Source organism: Pseudochaenichthys georgianus, chromosome 21, assembly GCF_902827115.2.
Source record: "Pseudochaenichthys georgianus chromosome 21, fPseGeo1.2, whole genome shotgun sequence".
In the NCBI taxonomy this organism is placed as follows: Eukaryota; Metazoa; Chordata; class Actinopteri; order Perciformes; family Channichthyidae; genus Pseudochaenichthys; species Pseudochaenichthys georgianus.
The window spans coordinates 9,078,209-9,103,348 of NC_047523.1; the positions used below are offsets into that span (position 1 = coordinate 9,078,209).

General features: G+C 38.5%; 1 protein-coding gene across 6 annotated transcripts in view; it reads right to left on the reverse strand.

Moving 5' to 3' along the window:
* Positions 1-20,874: 20,874 nt before the first annotated feature.
* LOC117466700 (poly(rC)-binding protein 3-like) overlaps positions 20,875-25,140 on the reverse strand; it is a 114,805-nt gene continuing 110,539 nt past the window's right edge. For 4 of the 6 annotated variants that reach the window (XM_071207041.1, XM_071207040.1, XM_034110097.2 and 1 more), the window contains one exon: positions 24,089-25,134. In XM_071207041.1, coding sequence (XP_071063142.1) covers positions 25,080-25,134 — 55 coding nt within the window. In that variant the 3' untranslated portion in view covers positions 24,089-25,079. Of the gene's footprint in view, positions 23,556-24,088; positions 25,135-25,140 lie in introns of those variants that run through there. The other 2 variants (XM_034110099.2, XM_034110098.2) reach the window with 1 other exon arrangement.

Genomic DNA, 25,140 nt, shown 5'->3' on the forward strand with positions numbered 1-25,140 from the left:
CCTTGCAGTATCAACACTAATTCGGCTGACTTTTATATTTGATCCAATTGGTAGATAGGCTGTATTTACACACCATAACGGTGCACAGCTGATATAAAGGGACACCTGGTGGTTAAAGCATGTTATTGCATTTTATTATTAGGTATTAATAGGATCCCTATAAAGTATATTCATTACTCGTTATTCTCTACTAATAGTTAGTTAAAGACTGTATATAATGACTATTTTGCACATCCCTTTCAAGGTTTCAAGATTTTCTAAGGTTTATTGACATGTCACAACTACAGTGCAGAATGAAACACTTGCAGGTTCCTCAACAGTCCACAAGACATCTATCAATATGTGTGTATACCTCCACCATTAAACTGTCATATTCAGCACATTTCTTATACTATCTACATACATCTTATAAGAGTATAATACATATGTATAATATCAGTTAAAATAAGTGCTTCAACATAGTTAACATTTCAAGAAAGCAATATATTAGACGTTAAGTACTTTGTCAGGCTTAATATTTATCTGTAGATACAAATGTCACTGTGTGTGCTCTGTGCTCTGTGTGACCATTAAAGAGGGATTCATCCCTCCTATTCTTCTTCTATACCCCCAAAGCTTTTTTCTTATTCAAAAGAAGACCTTGACCTAAAGTATTCTTTAATGTTTAAATTAAGCCTTATTAGTTTGTCTGTTTTGCACATCCTCATATTAATATCTATCAGACCCCGGGATCATACTTCCACACACGTGCCCTGGAGGCGTTACGTCACATTGACCGCTTCTTGACCTTCACCAAAGTTCATTATCAAGTGAGGAGAGACTGGTCTCTTTCCCAGTTGTAACCTTGCATCTCATTAGCTTCAGGCAATGTGAAAAATAATTAACCTTAACCTAAAAGTGGCATTTTCGTTCAACCTGACACACACACATACACATAGCCTACTGTACACACTCAGAGAGAGAGAGAGAGAGAGAGAGAGAGAGAGAGATAGAGAGAGAGAGAGAGAGAGAGAGAGAGAGAGAGAGAGGCCCTCTCCTCCACATGAGGTTACATTACATTACATTAGTTACACACTCATTCAGATTGAAACACTGTTCTGACAGTGTCCACACCCTAACATTACACTATATTATTATACTGTATTATACCAAGTATTATACTGAACATTTCTTCAAGAAAAGTTCTACTCATCTGCACTGAGATGCAATTGGCGCAATCAGTTTTCTTTCCTTTTATTCAATCATTTTATACATTCACCACAGATCAATATTTACACTACAGAAACAATTATAGTTAAATATCAGTGTTATCGGTTGTATGATATATGATAGTGTGAGTGTGACAAAGTGACAAATATTTCAATTATAAAATATATTGTTTGGTCCAAATCACTGATAAAATAATATTTTTTACCAAAATAATTATTATATATATAATTTTTTTTAATTCATTTTTATCACACTTATACATGGGTCATGTTTTACCCATGTCTGTAAACCGATGTAGTAAACCAAAAACAGTTTTAATTAAGTTAAGAAATACACATTTAAATAATGATTTGTGTTGATCAAAAACATGAATAATAATTGATATCACTTATATCTTGTCCGTTTGTGCTACTATTGTTTGCCTGAGTTTTTTCTATATTACACATTTATCAATAACAGAATACATTTGAAATATCAATGCTTCAATTTATAGCAAACAACTACAAAGAGACACAAAAACATTACATAGAGACCAAATCAACAAAAAATAAATGCGAAACATCTGCCAAGAGACAATAAGAGACCACAGAGACACACAGCGATCACAAAGAGATGCACAACTATAGAGAGATGGTTAACAACTGCAAAGAGACACAACATGACTACAAGGAGACACACAGCAACCACAGGGAGACAAAGAACAAAAATATGATTACAATTCAATATCCCCCATTTTACAATAGGACATTTAAAATATGATTTGCAAATGTTTTAACCAGCTCCTTAGATTTGTCAGAATACTCTCAATTCAGTAGGCTACTTAAAAACGCAAATATATTTTAAAGACTACAATTCCCTAAGAGCCGCAGGAAAAAATAAATAATAACGTGGGATTTATACAGTCGTTGCTCATTTTTGGTAGTCTGCGGTAACTTTTCGGCGGAGTGCGGTACATTTTGGCGGACTGTGGTGCATGTCCAGACTCTGCAGCACGTCTACGGGTAAGACATTTATTGTATGAACGTAATATGAGCTAGATAGTAACATTAGTTGTGTTTGCAATCGGTCCATCTTGATACAGACGTTTCATGAGAAGATTTCACAGATGTACATTTATGTTACCTGTAAATATAACTTGTTGCTAGGCTACCCACACAAACTGTACATTTGTACATGCAATATTATAGGCTACACAAGACATAGCTCTCCTAACACTTGACCAGCACCATATTGCACAAAATACACAGTCTAACATTCATGTTTTAAAGTCACTATCAAGAACTAGCTAACTGTGAACTTCATCCTATTGTTGCAGACATGTCGGCGATACGCAATGTCAAGAAATGTGTGGCATGCCAGGACAAGATTTTTGTTGCATGCAAGAAATGTCCTAAATGTGAGGCCCAACAGCCACACAAGGACAGACTGGTTAAAGAAAGAAAAAGGTTTGCAGCTGAGGAAAAGGAGTGGAAAGAAAGAATAAAGAAAAACTGCAACGGCGCACATGTCCTAGACTCCAGCTTCAAAATGGTAAGCACAAGTGGTAACACAACTTTACATATTTTAACTTTTACACTGTTACACTGGACCTTTGTTGACTACATACATCTTTAAATAGTCGGAAAGCAGCCCAATGATCGGCCCCATATTTAGTGTTTCATCAATTTAAGGCTTCTTTATTTAGTGTCCTGCTAGAGAAAGAAACACAGGCTAAAATGCTCATAAAACTTATAAAGGACTCAAAACTATTGATAATTGAAAGAGTGATATACTTCCTATTAATTTACGTTCAATCTACAGGTAAATAAAACATACTTCATCATGTTTTCTTAAAGGTCCCATGTCATGTTTTTCTGGTTATCACCCGTCCCCTTGTGTGTTATGAAGCTTTTTCTGCATGTACACGGTCTGCAGAGTCACAAACCCTCAAAGTACACCCTGTAGCGAGTACAACTCTAACACAGAAAATACCTGTCTATGCTGCCCCAGAACGCCTCGTTGGACATTTCTCTTTTTCCATTGTTTTCTTCCTGGGTATGGTGACGTGCCCATACCCAAATGGAACAATCCGCGGAGCCGTTACGTTAAGTCTGCAGATTGGAGTGACTTCCTCACTCAATCTTTTCTCAGCTGCAGCTCCGCCGATTTCTCCTCCCTGAGACGACGGGACGCTGCGAGGCTGTGAGTCGGTGTTTGAGTACACACACAAACTCCCAGCCAGGCTGCGGGTGTGTGTGTGTGTTCGGGCTGGTTTCGGGCTGAGTTTAGCTGTGTCTCACTGTCTCGCAGAAGGCCACTGGGCTCACAGGGAGGGGGGGGCAGGAGCTCCAACAAGCCGTTTAGGACAGAGAGTGAATACACATACTATACAGAGATGCTGTATGAGAAACCAATGTGAGTTTGGAAAATTGAACAGTATAAATCTATTTTAGTAGACCTCCACAATGGAATTATGATCAGTAGAAATGGCCGTGACATGGGACCTTTAAACACATGGATCAAATACTTTTCTGATGTGAAATTCAGGCTTTATGACTTGCATTTACTTATTACCATTTCAGTTGGACCGGCTTGCTGCTCTGGGGTATTTTCCACTTTTGCTTTTGGGGAAAAAGAATAAGAATGGCTACACAGCAGATGTCTTCAGTAGCATACAGATGAAGCTGGATGACTGCTTGGAAGAAGATATCAAATCAGTGTATGCGAAAGTATTAAAGTGTGAGTATATTTTACTGTATTGATGATTTCTTTGAAAGTAATTTAAAATCTGATATTGGAGTTTCCATTTTTTTTAAAGATTATATTCTTTGATGTTTTCATACCGCAGTGCACTTCAGAAGGTTTCAGAATCAAAAAGGAACCATTGAAGATTGTGGGACAGATCTGGGTAAGTGTTGACATTTTTCAACTTGACCTGTTTTGTTGGACAGTTTAGGTGATGGGGAAAATTTGACTTCATGACTATTGTTTCCATGTATTGGAAGCAAGCATTTAGATTAAAGGTAATTTGCTTATTAACCAATGATGCCCTTAATTCAGTAATATTGAGCCTTGAATAAATTGGCATTTGTGTGCGCTTTACAGGAGTCTTGCCCACCACTCCTTCTTCTACTAGTATTATTATTGTGATCTAGATTTGCATTCAACTACGTATGACTATTCCACAAGTAGCTATGTGGGGCAGAAGCATGTCTAAATACATTGTAATGCACAGCCATGTGTTTACCTTTAATTTGAGAATTGTTTTCTCTCCAACAGAAACTGAATTTGTGGTGCTTGATTTCTGTCCTGTGGATGGTACTGATTTGGTCGTGGAGGCTACTGATGTGGGCGAAGAGGGGGATTACAGATCCAATGCAGAGGGACAGGGAGAGCAAGGTACTTAGTGATATTGGCACTGACACAATGATTTCAAAACGTAATTATTGTAATTATTTTACTATCGTAAAATATGTATGGTCAAATTCAATTTGCTCTTGTGGCTCTGATATGTAGAATCTCAAAGCCATGATGTGGAAGTGGTGAATGGGGGAGAGCCAGCATCAACCTCTGTGGAGGAAGCTGCACAAGGTTTGTAGCGATTCATGTAAATTCAGGGCACTAATATTTGGAATGCATCTTCTTCCACATTTGCTTCAGTATTTAAGCAGTTTTCAAAATCCACTATAATAGCAATATTTCTTAATTGTTGATGACTATCTGTATGCTCCTTTTATGACTGACACAGCATTTATATTGTTGACACTTCAACTGTACTCTAATTGTGCTCTACAAATCTGGGCCCCATATGGTGCAGGTGTCACAGAAGACAAGGAAAGCCTCTCTTTGGGAGTCACAAGGCCAGATCATGGCACAGGGAGCAAGAGGTCAAAGGTGCAGAGTGGAAAAAAATGTAGGTTTTTTAAAATAATTGTCCTGATTTCTCACATATGTTTGGGTAATGTTACCATCTTATATGACACTGACTAATGATTTTCGACTTGATGAAGATTCGATTGTCGCAGAACATTGAAGGCAGTGAAATAGGGGTAGTGGTGGTCTAATGGATAGTGGGGTGAAGATCGGAAGGTTGTGAGTTCAAATCCCGCCTGGAACCCCACCACTAGTGTGCCCTTGAGTAAGGCACTTAGCCCTTAGTTACTTCACAAGAAAAATGGCTCGACATTAACGACTGCCCGATGGCCCGGGGCCATCTTGTATTTAGCTCGGGCAATGAAGCCTCACCTGCTGGTTGCCCGATCGGGCAATCTATTCTGCCAGTATCATGCAGCTCGCGGATCCAGTAATGAGTGACCCGACAGTAAAACTAAACATATCTATAACTAGTTTAGGTAGTTTGAGAGGTAATTAAAATAGCTACGTGTGATATTCTAACCTGAAGTGTGTGTTTTGTCCCGCTCACCGCTGCATGTGATCATGCAGAGCTGCGTGTCGACTCGTATAACTGAATCAGAAGTCGCGTTAACCGAATATTTTCCGTCTATGACCGATTTTTTTAACAATGACGGACAAATCTGAAAGTATAGTCATTTTGACGGATTAGAACAAACTCTGAACAGCGCCAAAGTTTCCCCGCAGCGAGGCTCCGGTGTTATGCATGCCCTCTAGAAAGGAAATCATACCGTTTCCAAACCTAACTGTGCCGTACAAATCATTGACATTTCTGTGAGTTTTGGCTTTACGCTGTGCACACTCCCGCGAGGTGCAGCAGCCATGCATAACACGGCGCATGTGAACTGTCCCCCCCCCTCGTCAGAGTTGTGTAAAGGCCGACGGGTAATTCTGGATTTTGACGGAAGTTTTACTATCCTGTCCGTCAAAATGACGGGCAGCAAAAAATTCTAGCACAACCTCTTAACTGAATGTAATGTTTTCTACTTTTTTACATCTGGGAAGGCATTTGCCTTCATCAGATGTCTGCCTAGGTATATTACATAATACGTTGTTAAAATCCACTGAGCTATTTTGCTTTTAAATTTCTAACTCTAGATTTACATTTAATCTTCTTTCGTATAACGTTATATGTCCAACTCGGTGTCGTATAGCCATGCCCGCATCTCTGGTCCTAGGTCGAAGAGGCTGGCTTCCGAGGGTGGTCTATATAAGGGGCAGATGGTGATTATATGGACAGCGGTCTGCTCAGGGTCACCGCACTCGCATGCCGCACTGTCCGCCAAGCCCCACGTCTTCATCGTGGTTTTAAAGCGACCGACCCCAGTTCGTAGACGGTTTAGAGTGGTCCACTGCCGGCGCGGTAGGTCGTCTCCTCCAATGGTGCCATCTCCTGGGTCCCAGATGTAACGGTGGATTCGGGAGGGCCCGGCTGACACCCACTCCTGCTTCCAAGCTGCTGCCAACCATGCATCTCTGGAGATGTCCTCAGAGGTGGAGTTGAGCATCTCTTGAGCTGCTATGTTGTAGGGGTGGCGGGACTTGAGTCTGTTTGGAGGTGCTGGAGTTATTGTGGTGTGGTGCAGGATGTGCCAGTCATACTTTTGTGCCTTCCTGGCCAGGGCGAGGGTGGCAGCCTCCCGTCGGAGGCCAGCCGGTGCTATTCCCGCAAGGACTGGCAAGAGGGACACAGGGGTAGGCTTTAAGCATCCAGTTATTATTCTGAGGGAGGTATTGATAGCCACGTCGACCTTTTTCGCATGAGGGCTTCTGCTCCAGACTGGGGCGCAGTATTCGGCTGCAGAGAAGACCAGGGCTTGAGTGGATATTCGATATACATTTAATCAATGATACAGCACACACTTTTGACACTTACCCTACAAAACTTTGCTCTCTCAGGTGTAGCTGTCTCAAAAAACCCTGAAACTCTGACTCTGGGAGACTTCAACAAGGATGGGAGCATGAGCTCAAAGAGACGAGGCAAAAGAAAACCTCAAAATACAGGTATGTTTTGAGAATCAATTTAATTTTAATTTAACCTGAATTAGAAATATATTTGTTAAACATTTTATAATGTAACTATGCATTTATTAAACCAACACGGGTTGAGAAAGGTGGTTTAATATTTGTATATTTTTTAAAACAAAAACATGCACATAAATGATCTATCTCCATGTTCTTTGAAAGACATTGTGTCTTCTCAAAAGTGTAGTCTGACTGTGAGAACTCTTTATAATGCAGTGTAATATACAGTAGAATGTGAATTATTACAAAACCTTTTTGTAATAATTATATGGAGTTGGATATTTACCATGTGTGTTACACATATAATTGTGAAAGTGGAAAAATTGTCTTGCAAACCAGAATCAGAAATATTTTATTGGGTTACATTACAGTTGCTCCCTTTTACAATAAATACATAAATATATAAACATAGAAAAGTTCAAAGAAACATAGGAAATAAGAATTAAGTATGTGGCATTGTACTACAATATATAGCAACAAATAATTTTTCCATATGTAATAATACATATGGAAAAATACAGATAAGAAATATGTATATTCTAAATATATAATAGTGTAATAATAATAAAATGCTGAAAACGGGATCCCTGAGGGATTTAAATGGCCAGACCCGAAAATAAACCCATTCATTCATTCATAGCTAAGGTGTGTTACACTGACACTACAATTCCCTGTATAAAATGACATTAAAATAAAGGATGTCTTAAACAAGTCATGTGTTTAACCATTTCACTTACAATAATGACAAACTATCACCATTTTGTATTTACATAGGTAAAGAATGTGAAGAATGCTCCGACAGATCCACTACAGGGTCGTTTCTTTTTTCTAAAGTCATACGACGGACAACAGACCAAGTAAGTTTCAGCTAACAGCTCTTTATGATATCATTTATAATCTCACATAATCTTGAATTTAATGTTAGATTTTACAAAAGCTCTTTGGAAAGTGCAAGGAATAAGTTGGTCTGAATACATTCACTTTTAACCCTTCTGGAAACTCATCACCTGGTGAAACCTCAGGTGGTCACTTTTGAACCCCTGGAATAATATCTTATTATAATAATATCTGGATCTTGTGTTCCTATAGCCCTTTACTGATGCTCCACACAACTGATGTCATAACATGTTTATTTTAAATATGCATGTGTTAATTTTGGAGTGCATTCTTATAGAACTGACTAGTATAATAGAGTTAGAAAATACAGGAAATTAACAAAAGGAACTAATTGCCACTTGATGTCAATATTTCAACATTGGCTTTGCTTGGAACAAACAATATAGTTGATCTTATTTGAATAGTACTATGATGTACACAACAATTTGTCCACTGGGCTTGTGGCCTAGGCAAAAGCAATTGCATTCACTATGCTTAAAAAAGAATGAATGTATTTAAGTCTTGATAAAAATGAAATTGCCTATATGACTGGTAAGTCAACATGTACACTGTTACAATTCCGGTTCAGGTACCAAAAGGTTGCCAGTTTTCCTCCAAACAAATTACATACATATGCTGAAAAAACACATGATGTTAATATGTTTCTGTTTCAGCAGATTGTTCATTTGTACACATTGTGAATGAATGGTGCTGTTGTCAATATATCGCTTTTTAAAATCAACATGCATACATTTGATGTAAATGTGTGGTAACTTGTGGCAGTTTTAAAACAACATATCTTGCACTAGGTCAACAATCACCCATACAATGTGTTGTATTACAGGTACTTCTTCAGTGGCGTCCCTGCAGAGCATGGTAAATATCCAATCATGTTCTACCTACATTTGTGGTGAGAGAAAAACATTGTTAAACAATTAGCATTTCTAACCCAAAATGAATGGTGTTGGACTGGTTACCATTATAGATTTGGCTTCCTTGTATAGGCTTGTCACCTCAACAATGTATAGATGAAGCAGATGTCTAATTTTACAATGGAGCACAGTTTACTTAAGAATACAAAAAAAATGCTTCATCCGAAAAAGCTTTCCAGCGCGCTTCCCTTTACTGGCAGGAGTACTCTGTATTTCCACATTTGAAATGCATTTGTTAAAACTCTTAACGATGTAGATGTATTCTTTGCACCAGTAAAATGTGGTATGACAGCAATTCAAATAGATGTATTTATAGTTATTCCTTCTGAGATATTTGGATGATGCTGTGCTCTTTTTAAAAAGACAGATTTTCCAAGCCCATTGATGGGCTTGATGTTATTAGGCTGTTAACACAAAGTAAGAAGATAACATTAGTGTTTTTTTGTATTTGTGTCTTATCCCTTAAACCAGTGGAACACGATGGAAGAACACATGGGAGCCCATCTCAAGCCTTGAATCAGCAACTGAGGTAAATGAATATCTTGAAGAATAAGCCCTCTAGCAATAGGGAAAGTCAGTATTCTGTGTTTAGGGAGCCAGCGGATTCGGAGACAGATCATCAAATATATTAAAGAATCAAAAGTGTCTCTAAAGTTTGTGATGTCAACGTTTTCAGATATAATATCTGAACATATAGGTAACATTTTTGGTCAACAAAAATCTGAATGTGTTACCCAAATACTATTGAACTACTACTTTTGCAAATAGGCCTACCTATCAACATTTAGTATGTGGTAAAGAAGGATGAAAAAGAAGGCAAAACAACAAAAATTCCTCTCATGTCACAGAACATGATGAAAGCCAGACTATTCAGATGCATAACTTTGTATCCATAAAGTATACCATACTAATTTAGCTGTTCATGAAAAAAGTACTTAAAATACCTTTGCAATGTTGACATAATATACATAATATTACCTACAGTACCCATTGATTATATCTCCAAGTATCTCAAACCAAGGCAGACATACAAGTCAATTGGATTACATTAATCATTCCTCTGACTTCTTGAATAGTGATGAAATGCTGACATGTTTTGGAATATTTAACACCGTATAGAATGCTTAGTGTCTGTTTGTGTTCCACAGATACATCCATGATGAGCCCTTTTGAACACCACCCCTCGTCCAAGACCTTTTCGGTTCTGTTATTCTGTATTCATGTTTTATATTTTCCATTTATTTGAATAAATGACTGAATAAAAGCACACTGTTTGATTATGTATTCGTTTTTATCTTCTGTCAGAATAAGTATTGCTATTGTTTACATAGTATATCCTTTAACAGCCAGAATTATTTCTCGAAAATGGTGAAGGTTTGTTTAAGAGAAGGCTGTTTCTTTAATGAGAGTTCACATTTATGCTACATTGAAGGGTGGAATTGACTACACATCTTCAGAAACATAATTTGCTTCAGATATAACTCATAGCAATATGTTAACCATTAAAAAAAAGCCAACTGCATTAGGTAACAAACTCTAGGTAAAGTATTTTCCTTCAGTAATGAAGATGTAATTCCAATGTAGACACACCTGGGGTCGCTGTTCAGACTGTTAGGCTGAGCCATGCATTGTCTGGACCGTAAAAGTGACGAAGAAGACAGTGAAGTGACGTACTTCCGGTTGAAAATGAAAAATATTCCCAGTGCAAAATCAAATCGCTAAATAAAAATATAAAACACTGGCATGTAATTCACGTTAGAATACATGTAATGGTTTTGAATAAGCCACAGTGCCTTAATGTACCAGCGAAAGAGGCTGTTGGATGATAACAATTTAAAGTGTGTAGTTAAACTCATGACACGACTACAAACAATATGGTGGTTATTTACCCATTAAGCAGCATAATAACGGATTTGGTAAACTGAACAGTGAGCCGCCAGCCCGAAAATAAGTTTGCTCCAAAATGATATTAACAAATTACTATTATCATTATTATAAGCAAGACAATAAATGGCAAATATATAGAACATAAACGTATTTGAGATACGTTCATAACAAACGTTACTGAGAGAAAATAGGTTTCTAGAAGATATGTAGAACTTGAACGTTTTTGAGATACGTTCAAAACAAACCTAACGTGGGAGAAAATACGTTTCTTTCTGAACGTAATTGAGAATGCAGCATGAAACGACTGAAAACAATATTGTGATTATTTACCCATTAACCAGCATAATAATGGATTTGGTAAACGTAACAGTGAGCCGCCAGCCCGAAAATAAGTTTGCTCTAAAAAGATATTATTACATTTCTGTTATCATTATTATAAGCAAGACAATAAATGGCAAATATATGTAGAAAACAAACGTATTTAAGATACGTTCATAAGAAACGTAAGGTGGGAGAAAACATGTTTCTAGAAGATATGTAGAAAACAAACGTATTTAAGATACGTTCATAAGAAACGTAAGGTGGGAGAAAATACGTTTCTAGAAGATATGTAGAAAACAAACGTATTTAAGATACGTTCATAAGAAACGTAAGGTGGGAGAAAACATGTTTCTAGAAGATATGTAGAAAATAAACGTATTTGAGATACGTTCATAATGAACGTAACGTGGGAGAAAATACGTTTCTTGCTAAACGTATTTGAGAATGCAGATTAGTTCTGTGGGAACGTAATTTTTAGGAGACAGGGTTGAATGAACGGGCCGGGAGCATGTTGTTTCTTACACGACCACTAGAGCAACTCTAGTGGTCGTGTAAGAAACAACATACACTTTAAAATGTGTCTGGGCATGAACAATCAGCCTATTTGGTCGTTTTTGTAGGAGGACAGGCTGGACAAAAGATATTTTACATTGGGGAACTGGTCTAGCTAAACGTACATTTTTCCTCTGCATATTTCCATAAGTACGAGAATATTATTTTCATTTCTGACAAAACCGCTCTGACTATTATTGTTTCCATATCTGTGCATCTCCAATGATCATAATCTATTGTTCAGTGTTGGCCTATTTTGCGAAATGTTGGCCATCAACCTGAACAGTTACCACCATTTCACTTGCTGAATGGCAAAACAGTAATGTGATGTAATGCAGTGTTGTCCAGTCTTTTTAGAACTTTGCCTATGAACCGCGTAGCTTGGGAATATTTTCCCTAACTCTGCTATTTTCCTTGTGGCAAACCAATTTAATTGCTGGTCCCATTTAAAGGATTTAGCTTTAGGGCAATTTTCCCATTTAATATCAGCGATTACCCTGAAGAGACCACTACTAACAATGAATTTATCATTTTAACAAGTATTGTCGGTAGTGATGTGACTTGAAATAGCCTGTGTCTCAGTGTGTGCCATGAAACCCCCAATTTCACACTCCAAAAATAATCTTTTAAATGAGTCTTTTTGACATTAAAAAGGTGTGGAAAAGTGAAGAACACCTCTGGTTTTCTCTATTAAATGCATTACAGAAGATGCCAGTCTCATATTCAACCATGACAACATTATATTATAGGAATACATACATAATTTCAAGTTGTTTGAATGACAAGACCCAATTTATAAAAATTATTTTCTTATGTTTTGTCCACTTTCTCTCCGTGAGTGTTGTATAGATCAAGTTATTAATGTAGACATTTGTATGTATTTATGTTCACTGTATAGAAAAGTTACTTTTCAGATCCCAAAGACAGAGGCAGAACAAGGCTGAGTAACAACATATTCGATTAATGAAGGCACAGAGATACCCAGTCAGTCAGTCCTTTGAAATCAGAGGATCATTTGTGTTGCCCATAAAAGTAACTTCACACAATGTCGAGGTTATTTCAGTGTTTTAGTAAACAGAACAGCAAGTCATTTATTTTCAGTCAAAGTGAGGCACTGCAACTTTTAGAGAACAGAGTGTATAAGCATTCAGTAATGCAACTATCTTTTATTTGCACTCTTTTTTACTTTTAATTTATTTGATTTGATTAAAGAGGACATATTATGCTCATGTTCAGGTTCATATTAGTATTTTGATCCTCTACTGCGACAGGTCTCCATGCTTTAATGTTCAAAAAGCTCTTTATTTTTCTCATACTGCCTGTGCTGCAGTACCTCTTTTCACCCTCTGTCTGAAACCAGAGCCCAATCTGCTCTGATTGGTAAGCTGGCTGTCTCTGTTGTGATTGGTCAACCACCTAGAGTTGTGTCGAAAATGTCCCGCCCCTCATAATATCACGTTCAATGTGTTGGAGCGTAAGTGATACATAGTGATGTCACTATGTTCCGGAGGTAAACAAAGGAGTCCAATCATGGCGTTTCAGGAAGGGAAAACCCCAAAAAGTATAATAGGGTCGCTTTAATAAATAATTTCGAACAATTATAAATAATTGTCTCAATAATTGTCATGTTTACAATAAATGAGGAAGTTGTAGCAAATGTCATTCAAGTTCCAGTCAGGTTTTAAAAAGTTATAGGGAATGCAAATGATCTGTTTGCCTTGAGTATTATAACGAGTTGTTCAAGTGAAGGTTATGCATCATCACTTTGTATGTACACGGTGAACAAAGCCTGTGAACACACTTTTGATGCCCAGAACCCCACATAAGAGCATTATTGATTCATAATGTAAATTACCTACTTACATTCCATGTTTTTTTCTGGTAAGAACTAATCTAAACCCAAGGATGGATTCAATCATTTTCTACCCAGCATGCTTTGCAATCTGCCTGAGACTACTCAGGACAGGAGGGCTGTTTCTCTTTTACGGGACAGAAGAAAAAGGACAGAATTTTTTTTTTATTTGATGAAAGAGAATCTTAATAAGAGCAGTCAGATCACAGTTTGATCCTGAAATGTATTAAACATCAAACACTTACTGCTGTCACTCTTACAATGTGATATGACAGATTTAAGATTTGTTCTTAAACTTTGCATAAGCATAAGGAAAATAAATTACATTCCCAGCATCGTTCTTTCCCTAATCTCATTTTATCTCTGACCTTTTGTTGTATTGACAACCTTCAGTAATGAAGGCGACATAGCATCACCAGCCAATTGCCTTTAAGCAAAGTAAAGGTTGTGGTTGATTTCAGTGTGTGTTTTTAATTTAAACGGGTTGAAAGAAGCAACTGTCAATAGAAATCTGTCGAGCTCAAATGCTCATGAAGAAGTCATATGATGAGAGCATGAATGCAGTTCCCCTCATCTCCCCTGAGCTTTTTTAGTGTCTTTCAGCTCATTGTTTCGGATATTTTCTGTTATTCATATGGTCCTGCTGTTGTTACGGTTTGTTTTATTTCTTTATTAATTGTCATGGAACCTCGGCTTCAGCACAGACTCTTTATTTGGAATGGATCAAAGAGATGAGCCAAATTTAGCCTCAACAGTGTGTTTTTTTTGGGAGCATAGTCGCTATAGAGAAAATCGAACTCATGTTTCAACATTAGCCATCCAAAGGAGTTCGTAAATAGCCAACTGTTTGGAACACTTGCAATATCGACCAAAAGGCAAGAACATATTGATGTTTTGTTCACATCATGGTTAAATGAGGCATAGCCTACAGCTGTACCATCGATATAACTGTTGTTGATATATAAATAATTAAGCGCTTTGAGCACCAGGAAAAGCGCTTTATAAATGTAATGTATTATTATTATTATTATTATTATTATTATTATTATTATATAACAACCAGCAAGCTAATGCTAACTCCTAGAAGTATGCAATCACCATGCTTCTATCTTCATGGCACCATCTCGTTGCGTGTCTCTTGTCTTTGTCAAGAACCACAATGAAAGTAAGTGCTGATCCTTAGGTTTTCATCTTTGTACATTTTCTTTAATTAAAATTTCAAAAAACTAAAAACTCTCTGTAGCCTTGCATTTCAAAGGGATGGTAGGCCTATATAATATATTTAGTTTTGAGTTTTATAGAAACAAGCTATATTTTTGTGCTTTCTTATCCCTAGATTTGTGGTTTTATTGTGTGTGAAGATGCAATATTTTATCATATCTTGGTTACCTAATGTGCTTCAAAATGTCTAACCTTCTATTGTCCAGGCAAGGTTGTCAATTATTTAGCACGGGGATTATCTCTCCTTGGTGAATGTGTTGCCAAATGTAATTAGGGACTTTGGGACAGTTGAAACTGCGCATATCTACCAGCCATGAACGATTTAGTGAAGACTGCTGGTCCAGCTGTTTACAAGGTGACCTCTTGTCGCCTCTGAAGAGTGTCAACGGTTATTTGCAACATGCCTCTGGACAAAGGCGTCCCCTGTGGGCCTGTCTCCTGTGCACAGACTCCAGCTGAATGTCAGGCCCCAACATAGCTACTTCCAATTAACAGCATCGACTCTTTTAGATGTAACTTAGACAGTGGGAGACACTATAGAGCCCTTTTATCTTACATTGATATCTCATTAGGACCTTGGTAAACTTTGAGAACTGTGGTAATTAATCTTAATGTCCTATTTTGCAAACTATAGTGTCTCTCAACGGAGAAAGCAGAGAAAATAGGAACTAATTTGCTGGTTTTAGGTCCACTGTCACATTGTCTGTTACAGTCTGTGCTGAGTGTGTGCTCGAAAGCCATCAGAACATACCCTTCAATTTTCCATGGAGTCGAATCAACACCTCCCTGACAGTCTCAAGAAAAACTCAACGTTATTAACTTCACAAACTTAGGATTTGTTGCAGGGATGTTGCAATTGATTGCACCATATTGCAAAGTGTTCCTTTTATTGTGTGTCCACCCCTGAGACGTTCCTGTCTGTCGTTATAGATTCTGTTATATTGAAATTAAAACTGGTCCAGACAAGCAGAGGGTGACCAATTGCCCCATTAAGAGGGCACAAACTGAATACCTTTACACACCTGTGAAAAGACCACCAAAAACGACCTTACCTATCAGTTTTAACTTATTTCCATTGTTAGAGTGGCTGATGACTTTGGCTCAGTGGGAAAACATTGCCAAGTCAATAAAGGATGATTTAAGGCAGGGGTGGGGAACCTTTTTCCTCTCAAGGGCCATTTCAATTTTTTCAACATCCTCCGAGGGCCGTACAAATTATTGACCTCTGCTTAAAAATCACAGCCCATTCATTTGGCCTTTCTTTCATGCTGTGCAAAGAAAAAGCAACCTCTTTCAGAAAGATATGGACACAAGATGTGTGCAAATGTATTTAGTTTCCTATCCATGTGGACATGATTTAAGTGGGGAGGGGGGGGGGGGGACCTAACCTCCTCTAGGGGGGTCCGGCGGGCATGCTCCCCCGGGAAGATGTTTTTTCTTAAATGTTGAAGTTAAAAGCATTAATCTGGTGCACTTTGAGAGAAAAATGAAGAGATCTAATGAAACATCTTTCAACACCCATATGAAACGGAACTGTAAGCAGATTTACTTTTTCTTTATGGATATTTTACAAATCACTCTCCTTTCAAAATGTATTCTTGTTTATTAATAACAACTTTTGTTTACTGTCATATAGTCTTTTATACATGTTTACTTTATTCTCTTGTTTTTTGATAACTATAATGTTCATATAAAGATGTGCCTTTACCTCACTGGTTGGAGAACAAGCTTCTTATATTCGTTAGCATAGCTAGCTAACCAGATGCTAATAACAACAAAGTTATTGACTGTCTGATCATTATGACAGATGAACAGATCGCGACTGGGCAACTAAGACACAGCCACGCAAAAACTGCAGCATGTGTACGGATGTATAGGTACTGCAATTTTTGAAGTCCCGGAGCGGCGTTCTGGTGCTATCCGTCAGAACGGCACCCCAGTCAGACGAGACATATACCACGTGATGACATGTAATTATTTTGCGGTCTAGATTTCTTTTTTTCTTTGTTTATAAATTACCTCGAGGGCCATACCAAATGGTCTCGCGGGCCGTATACGGCCCGGGGGCCGGAGGTTCCCCACCACTGATTTAAGGGAAAGGAAGCCATCAAATACTGTCTTAATTGCCATAAAGCTGTTCTGTAACTTGCATTATGGTGATTTACTGTGGGTATTCTCCCTACTTATTGGTCATGAAGCTGTGAATGAGGATAAACTACCTGGTGTCATTCAGGCTTATCTCCGTCTTATTTGGAACAGTTACACCCAGTGTTCAAGATTCACTCATTAAGAGAAGTTGTGGAATACATTTGGGGAAACAAATCCTGTAAAGTGACCCCGGTGATGTTACCCGGCTGAAGGACCCTTATTAATAATAATAGCTTGGATTTATATAGCGCCTTTCATGAGACCCAAGGTCGCTTAACAAAGAAGAACAGGGCAAAACAAACATAACAAAACAAAAGACAGTCAGACAACCAGTCAGACAGACAAAACAACAAATAGATTAGGGGCCAAAGACCTTAGCAAACAGATGGGTCTTGAGGGCCCTTTTGAAGGCGTCAAGTGTGGGGATGTTGCGGATCTCCGCAGGGAGAGCGTTCCAGAGGGTGGGGGCTGCCACACTGAAGGCTCTGTCCCCGAAGGTTCGCAGGTTGGTGCGGGGGGTGATAAGCAGGCCAAATCTGTGTGTCGTCAGCGTAACAGTGAAAGTCCAGGTTGTATTGGCGGAGAATCTGACCAAGGGGGAGGATGTAGATGATGAAGAGGAGGGGGCCGAGTACTGAACCTTGGGGAACACCTTGGGTGACTGAAGCTGTAGCAGAGGAGTGGTTGTTGAGGGAGATGAAGTGGGATCTGTAGGACTGGGGCCACCTGAGTGCAGTACCTTCGATACCGATATCCTGGAGTTGGGTAAGCAGGATGGTGTGGCTCACGGTATCGAAGGCTGCACTCAGGTCGAGGAGGATGAGGATGTTGAGGGCACCGGTGTCAGCAGAGGTGAGGAGGTCATTGAGGACTTTGATGAGGGCCGTTTCTGTGCTGTGGTGGGGACGAAAACCAGACTGAAGGGGTTCAAAAAGCTGGTTGGTTTGGAGATGGCGGTGGAGTTGTTTGGAGATGATGCGTTCTATTGTTTTTGAGGGAAAGGGGAGGTTGGAGATGGGGCGGTAATTACTGAGGGAGGAGGGATCCAGACCGGGTTTCTTGAGGATGGGAGTGACAGCAGCAGTTTTCAAGGCAGAGGGAACGGTTCCTTGGGACAGGGAGGAGTTGAAAAGGTTGACAAGGTAGGGGCAGAGGACGGGGAGACAGGACTTCAGTAGAGGGGTGGGTAGAGGGTCAAGGGAGCAGGTTGTGGGTTTGGAGGAGCTGATCAGTTTGAGTATGTCAGGGGGGGTAACCAGAGTGAACTGGGAGAGGCGGCCGTGGGGAGGAGGGCTCGGGAGGTCCAGGGAGAAATTGTGGCGGTGGATGTTGGGGGAGATGTATGTGTGTCAGATGCAGCGGATAGGGAGAGATTAATGGCAGTGATTTTGTCAGAGAAAAACTGGAGGAATGAACTGCATAAAGTGGAAGTGGAGGAAGGGAGGGTGTCAGCACAGGGTTTGAGGAGCTTGTTGACGGTGGATAAGAGGGTCCTGGGGTTATGGGAGGGGTCGGTAAAGATGGTGGAGAGGTAAGCAGTTTTTGCGGCAGTGAGGGCGTCTCTGTAGGTGGTGAGATGGAGTTTGTAGGATTCATGGTGAACTGTGAGGGATGATTTCTTGGTTAGGCGTTCAAGCTGGCGGCCGGTTTGCTTCAGCTTACGGAGTGCAGGGGTGAACCAGGGTGAGGAGGTTTTAAAAGTGACATTTTTCCTAAAAAAAAAGCTATGCTTGAGAAAGAGGTTGTGATGCTTCTCATACCTTTTGGGCTTGTATTAAGATCGGTAGCAATTTGCATTTCTTTTCATTTTTTGTAGATGCCTTGATAACATTCTAGACTGAAAACAGAAATATAGTTTTGTCTGGCCTGTCCATGCCAACTTACCTTGCACAGCAGCTGGTTTGTGGCAATATCATAAAATAACTTGGGAACCTCCTCAAGCTTCAAGTAATGTGTTTGTTCCAGCCGGTGATCTGACCAATCAGGAGCCACTGGCAGCAGGTGTGACTGACGTAACAATAAGAGGCAACCATCAGATCAAGCCAAGGCTCCTAAAGAGACTATGGAGATGATACATAAGAACTGAAAAGGTATTTCTTAATTTCTTAAGTAAGAGCTGAGAAAAGCATTGAACTAGCTTTGACAAAAGTGGTCCATCCAATCAACTGCCAATTCTTTTTTAGAAAATGGCTGCCCTTTTTGTAATAGATTGGTGCAGGTAAAAGTATTGTTGTAGGCCTACCCGGGAGTTCGAATAATAACAAAAAAGAAGCAATAGGATTTTGAAAATATTGCAGGAAATAAACTCTGTGGCAAACATGTTAATGATCATTTCCTGTTTTGTTCAGCAGGATAATCTCTACAAATAAGCACGACTATGTGATTTTTTAAGCGTAAATTCAATCGGCAGAAGTCAAAAGCTAACGTAATGCTATAACAAACAAAATGTGTGTTGCATGACTTCACCAGCTAAAGGCAGCACATTTTTGGCGGGATGATGTTTAGTTTCTCATTTAGCCACTTGATAGCAACCGCCATTTTTATGACATGTTAAAACTTAGACATTCACCAGTGGAGTGTTTACTGACCTATTTTATATTGTAACACGAAATTTGAAAATGACCTTATTTGGAGAGTCTAACTAAAAATTCATTTAAAAAAACAAAAACCTATTGACTTGATATGAGGGAGCCCAGAAGTGCTAAAACCCTAACTCCTTTCTGGGTTTAGGACTCATTCCTGCACCTTATAACATCAGTTATATTACAACTGAGAGGTACCTTTTAATTGAAAGAACTAGCTTTGACAAAAGTTGAATTGACAGATGGTTAATCCGAAAAACGAAAAGTATTTAAAAGAGTTGCCCTCTTCCAGTTTCGAATGATGGATACTTATATAGTTGTGTGTAACAAACCATCTGACGTATAAGGTTATATGACAAAAACAACACAAACATCAGCTCCTAGATATACACTGCACCAGAATAAGCTTCCTAACTACATGTTATGTCACAAGATTCTCTTGTAAGCAGGATACACACGCTAAACAGAGGCCGTTTCTCAATGTCGAGTATACCTGCTGCAGAGCCACTATTTCAAGTATATACTACGTCATCGAGTGGCGCCGAATGCTGGGCATTTAACATGCATTTAAACAGTCCTTCGGAGCCACTCGATATACTTGAAATAGTGGCTCTGCAGCAGGTGTACTCCACATTGAGAAACGGCCAGAGATTCAAGGTGAGCGAAGACAACATTCAGAAAATCATTGTGAAAACAGCCTTCTGGTGTCAATCAAACTCTGCACATCCATCATTCTCGGAAGGGAAGGTCAAATATGAAGTAACACACATTTGTGATCAGGAGGGGGACTTAGGCTGTTTAAATTTAAATCTTTTTGGAGTAGAGCATTTGCTCACAAGCTCCCTCTTTTTAAATACTGCATTGTCGGAAGGCAGAATACGTCAAGGTCTTTTTATAATCCCTCAATGTATTATCTTTTTCCTTACTGAGGACCTTGACTGGCTGGGCTAATGTTCAGCTGATCTGAATTTAGCATCTAATAACCGGAGTTCTGTTGTTGTTGTTGTTGTTATGTCAACAGATGCCATTGGATTCTCCTTTTGTTCTTAGATTGGTTTCTGATTAACAGACTCCTTGGGTTAAAACACACCAAATAAAAACCCAAAGATGATTACACTTGCCTTTTACTGGCAGGAAGACGGACCAATTCCCAAGGTTTGACTGTCTGAAATGTTAAGTGGAAATGTTGAAGAAAAATATAGATAAGTGTTTAATTGAAGTTTAAAAAAACTAGCTGTGCTGTTACTTAATTCATTAGACAAGGGATGCTAGCGCTCTGCTGCTTATTAAATAGAATAAGCTTGTGTAGCTTTTGTAAAAAATGAATGAGACACAAATCCAACAGAATTCTCAATAAGTAAAACCAGTCAAGGGAAAACACACAAACTTTATTCTCTTCTTTTTACAAACATTTCAGTATCAACCTCAATAATAATAAAATCCAATACAAACTTTCAAAAAGCAAATGATCAAACTTAAACATGATCAGACACATTTCCTCAAACAGCAACTTATGGAGCTAGCCTTTCATGTTGTTGCTGCTCTAGCACAGTAACAACAATGTGTAAATGTATGAGTTAAAAGGCTAAATCAACACAACAAGAGGCTGTTCTATTGACACATCAGAGTGTAAATCAAACACCGTAACGGTAAGCACATGAGCGATGCATGATTATGACAGATATGACAATCAAAAAGGCAACTGAGATGTTTGCAAATGGCTCATACTGTAAAGCAGCATGACTGCATCATGGCTGGCACACAACCACCTTCAACCAACAGACACAACTATCAATGTGGAATTGTATTAAGATAATAATCTGCTTTGATGACGCAGAGTTTTTTATATTAAAAATGAAAAACCAGTGGATGAAAGTAACTAAGTACATTTACATAGTATTTCCATGTTATGCTACTTTATACTTCTACTCCACTACAGAAGCAAATATTGTACTTTTGTACTCTTAATTAATTAACATCCTTGACTTAACAGGTATTTCTACACTGTGGTATTATTACAAAATCGTTATTGTCAGCCTTCATTTAGCTTTTCCTCACATCTGAAACACATCCAGATGCAGCCAGATGAGCGCTGATGTACATATGTACATTCATCATGTAAATGTCAAGCAATGTGTGGATGTAATATGTTAATGTGTTAATGTGAAGCAGCTATTTCTCAACAACAAAAACCTTTTAGTGACTCCCGTAAAATCAACCAGAAAGCCATGTACCTGTAATGACTAAATAATATTCCCAGAACATTATTTATCATTGGAGTAATGCATTTCCAGGCGTTGAGAGTAACATGTATCATTTTATTAAGATAACGTGGGTTTAAAATAATAGCTACCTGCAATCAGTAGCACACAGTCATCAGATGAATAATATAATAGGCTATTTGTGGAAGTCTCCTGTGTGTTGAAGACTACATATTTTTTATGTATTTATCGTTGAGCATACATTATCATGACAGTTGCAGATACGAATAAGGCCATCCAGTCGTATTTTTTGCAGGACATACAGAAAGATTTTGGTTTATATCCGATGATATCTGAAATAGTGATGTTATATAAAACTGTATGTATGTTGGGTGATACATTTTAATAAGTCATCCACATTTTTTGTTAAATAGCCATTTTAATGTTTGATACTATATGCATCATTCTGAAATATATTTTAGTATAATAATTCAGACTGATTACAAAATAAATGTCAACCCTTGTTCCTCACAAAAAATGCTCTGATGTTTTCAGAGGACAATTGCCAGATTGCAAAATGTATCATAAAATTAAATAACTTCTACTCCTGTCTTCATCAAAACTTCCCCATTTTCATATCTTTTATTAGAACGTTAACCCCTTGAAATGCCAGATTGTTTAAATCATTTCCCTTTTATTTTTAAAATGTTGTTTAAATGGGTTCTGACTACACGCTTTGTTGTGGACTGATAATATGAGATAAGTGGAAAATGTCCCTTGTGAGGCACAAGGGTTAATTAATGGTACAGAGACTCTATCTGAAAAACTAGTTCATTGTGGATACATACGTACAAATATATGTCTCTAGTGAATTATACATGCTGACCAGAAACATATTACATTTTCCGTATCTGGAAAGGCTTGTTGCCTAGCAAACTGTGCCTTAAATGAGTTACATGTGAGGTCACCAGACTCCACCATTTTCTATATGGCCCATACCTCTATATTTGTTATGACATGGTAGCATGAATAACATGAAAGTTATATTATGTTTGAAGAGTATAGGCGAATAATGTGGTGTTTATTTGTAGCATGCATTTGGATTTCACCCTTCACTTTAGTCATTTCCATTTTTCCGCAACAGTCTTTTTTCGCAATGAAACTTGGATATTCGCGCATTACGGGGGTTGTTTACTTACTGGCCTGTACCTATTCCAAATTGGAGTCAAAGTCACACTTTCAGATCAAAAGACCGTTTCTGTCCCTCCATTCCCTTTTAGCATTTGGTCTTCCTTTCCGCAGTTTTGAGTTTGAAATAAATTGGAAATGTAGTAGGTGTTGTGTGTCATGCAGAACAATTTAAATGTAACAACACTACCACAATTAAAAGCAGGCAAATGTCTATGTCACATGGTAAAGCACCCATTCCATCCATCACAAAATAGGAGAATGTGGGTTGAAGGAAAGAAAACGTTGGTTTAAATTGTCATACCAATGTACAGGTTTGCTTTGCATTGACTGGTGCCTGCAGTGCAAGAAAGAAAAAGTTGAAACATGAGGTAAAGCAAAGCGGCGCAGTGCGTGAGATGCCATGAAGGTTCTAGAGTGTCAAAGAAGTTAAGCAACCTTTCAGAAACAACAGGGACAGGTGTGAGGAATCCTAGAACAGTGCGGATACATGTGTTGACAGTAAACACTAGAAATCATAGTTAAAGTCACTTAATAAATCAGGACAGTCAAACACAGAGAAATAAATACATATCAGGTGCAATGCCATTTGCTCAAAGGTCATGTGATGCACTGAGGGAAGATGGGTAGAAATTACAGTGTGCCCATTCCAGTGACTTCAGACGTCAGCCTAGAACAGTTTGGGGGAAGGCGGGTGGGGGGGGGGGGGGGGGGGGGGGGGGGGGGGGGGGGATGCAGACAGAGAAAATAAAACAGCTGTGAAAGGAGAACTTTCCCTTGGAAGTGAAAGTAAAGCTGCAATGGCTGGTTCTGTGCTCCAGTGTTTGCTGACACTGCAGGTTGTGGTTTTCTCTGCATTATTTTATACCATATTATATAATTACCCTCCAAACAAAACCAAATTCCCCCCAGTTTCTATCCCCCTGATGAAGCCATGCAGTGAGGAGAAAATAATGGTGTATGAAATGTGTATACATTGCTGTATTCCCTGACAAGAGGCATCACATCACTCTTCTCCCCACAGCATTGCTCGAGTGGCAGTCATGTGTTTTGTCTTTTTTTACTTTATTTATTTTACATTTTTTATTAATTTGACTATTCAGACAATGACACAATAGGACTAAATAGGCACATGTATCCAATAGAACAATGAAAAACAGAAAAGACAATATTATTCTTGGATAATGCATTGCTAATTTAAACACTTAAAGAAATAATTAGACATTTTGAAATGTGCTTTTTTTTTTTACAGCAAATGAGAAGGTTAATACCACCCCTTATGTTAAAGTTGCAGCCAGGAGGTGGTTAGCATAGCATAGCATAGCATGTCACAAAAAAGGCATGACTTCCTGAGCCTTTATCTCCATGTGAGGGTGCCACCATGTTAATGAGTGAGCTTTATAGGTGCGGGTAATCAAAATGATTGTCACCTTAAGACAGAGCCAAGCAAATGGATGCGTTCAATTTGTAACGGTATATTGACATTTCCCATTTTCTACTCGAAGAAAATAAGCCGAAAACCCCCTGAAGTAGCATTTCAATAAGAAATGTTGGGAGTATCTCATCACCCAGACATCAAATTCCAAGATGGCTGTTAAGCAAAAGATATCTTAATTTACAGTTTATTAGTATATCTGTATATCTATACACACAATACCGTACTTTGTGGACCTGTTGCTTAAGTGTAAGCACAAAATACAGCATAATACCTTGTAAACAACTGGTATTGGTCGTTAAAGCTTGAATGTCTAGAACTGGCTTCGAACTGTTTCTGTTGAACGCAGTAAACCTTGGGTGAGGCGTAACTTCACAACTCTAATTTCCGACTTTCAAATACAAATTGAACCCACCATAAGCTTCTGACTAGCTAGCTAAGCTAACCTTCTTCCTGGATATGGCTACATATTTAACGGACAGAGATGAAAGTGATATCAACCGTATTATCTGACCCCGAGCAATAATAAGAACAGAATTTGACAAAAATGTCAAACTATTCTAAACGATACACTGGCTCCATCGTTTAAAAACGAATCCCAGTGTTATCAATTTGACTAAAGTTAACTCCATGGGCTAATGCTAAGTGTTGTGCAAGGGAGTCTAAAGGGGAAGTTCAATGGGATAACACACAGAGGTTAATTGTGAAACAGCAGTTTTGATGTTAGCTTTTGCAAACAGAAGCAGATTTAGGGTGACTTCAGGATGCAGTCATGGATGAGGGGTCATTCCACATGGCAGCCACGTCCCTGAACCTGCCA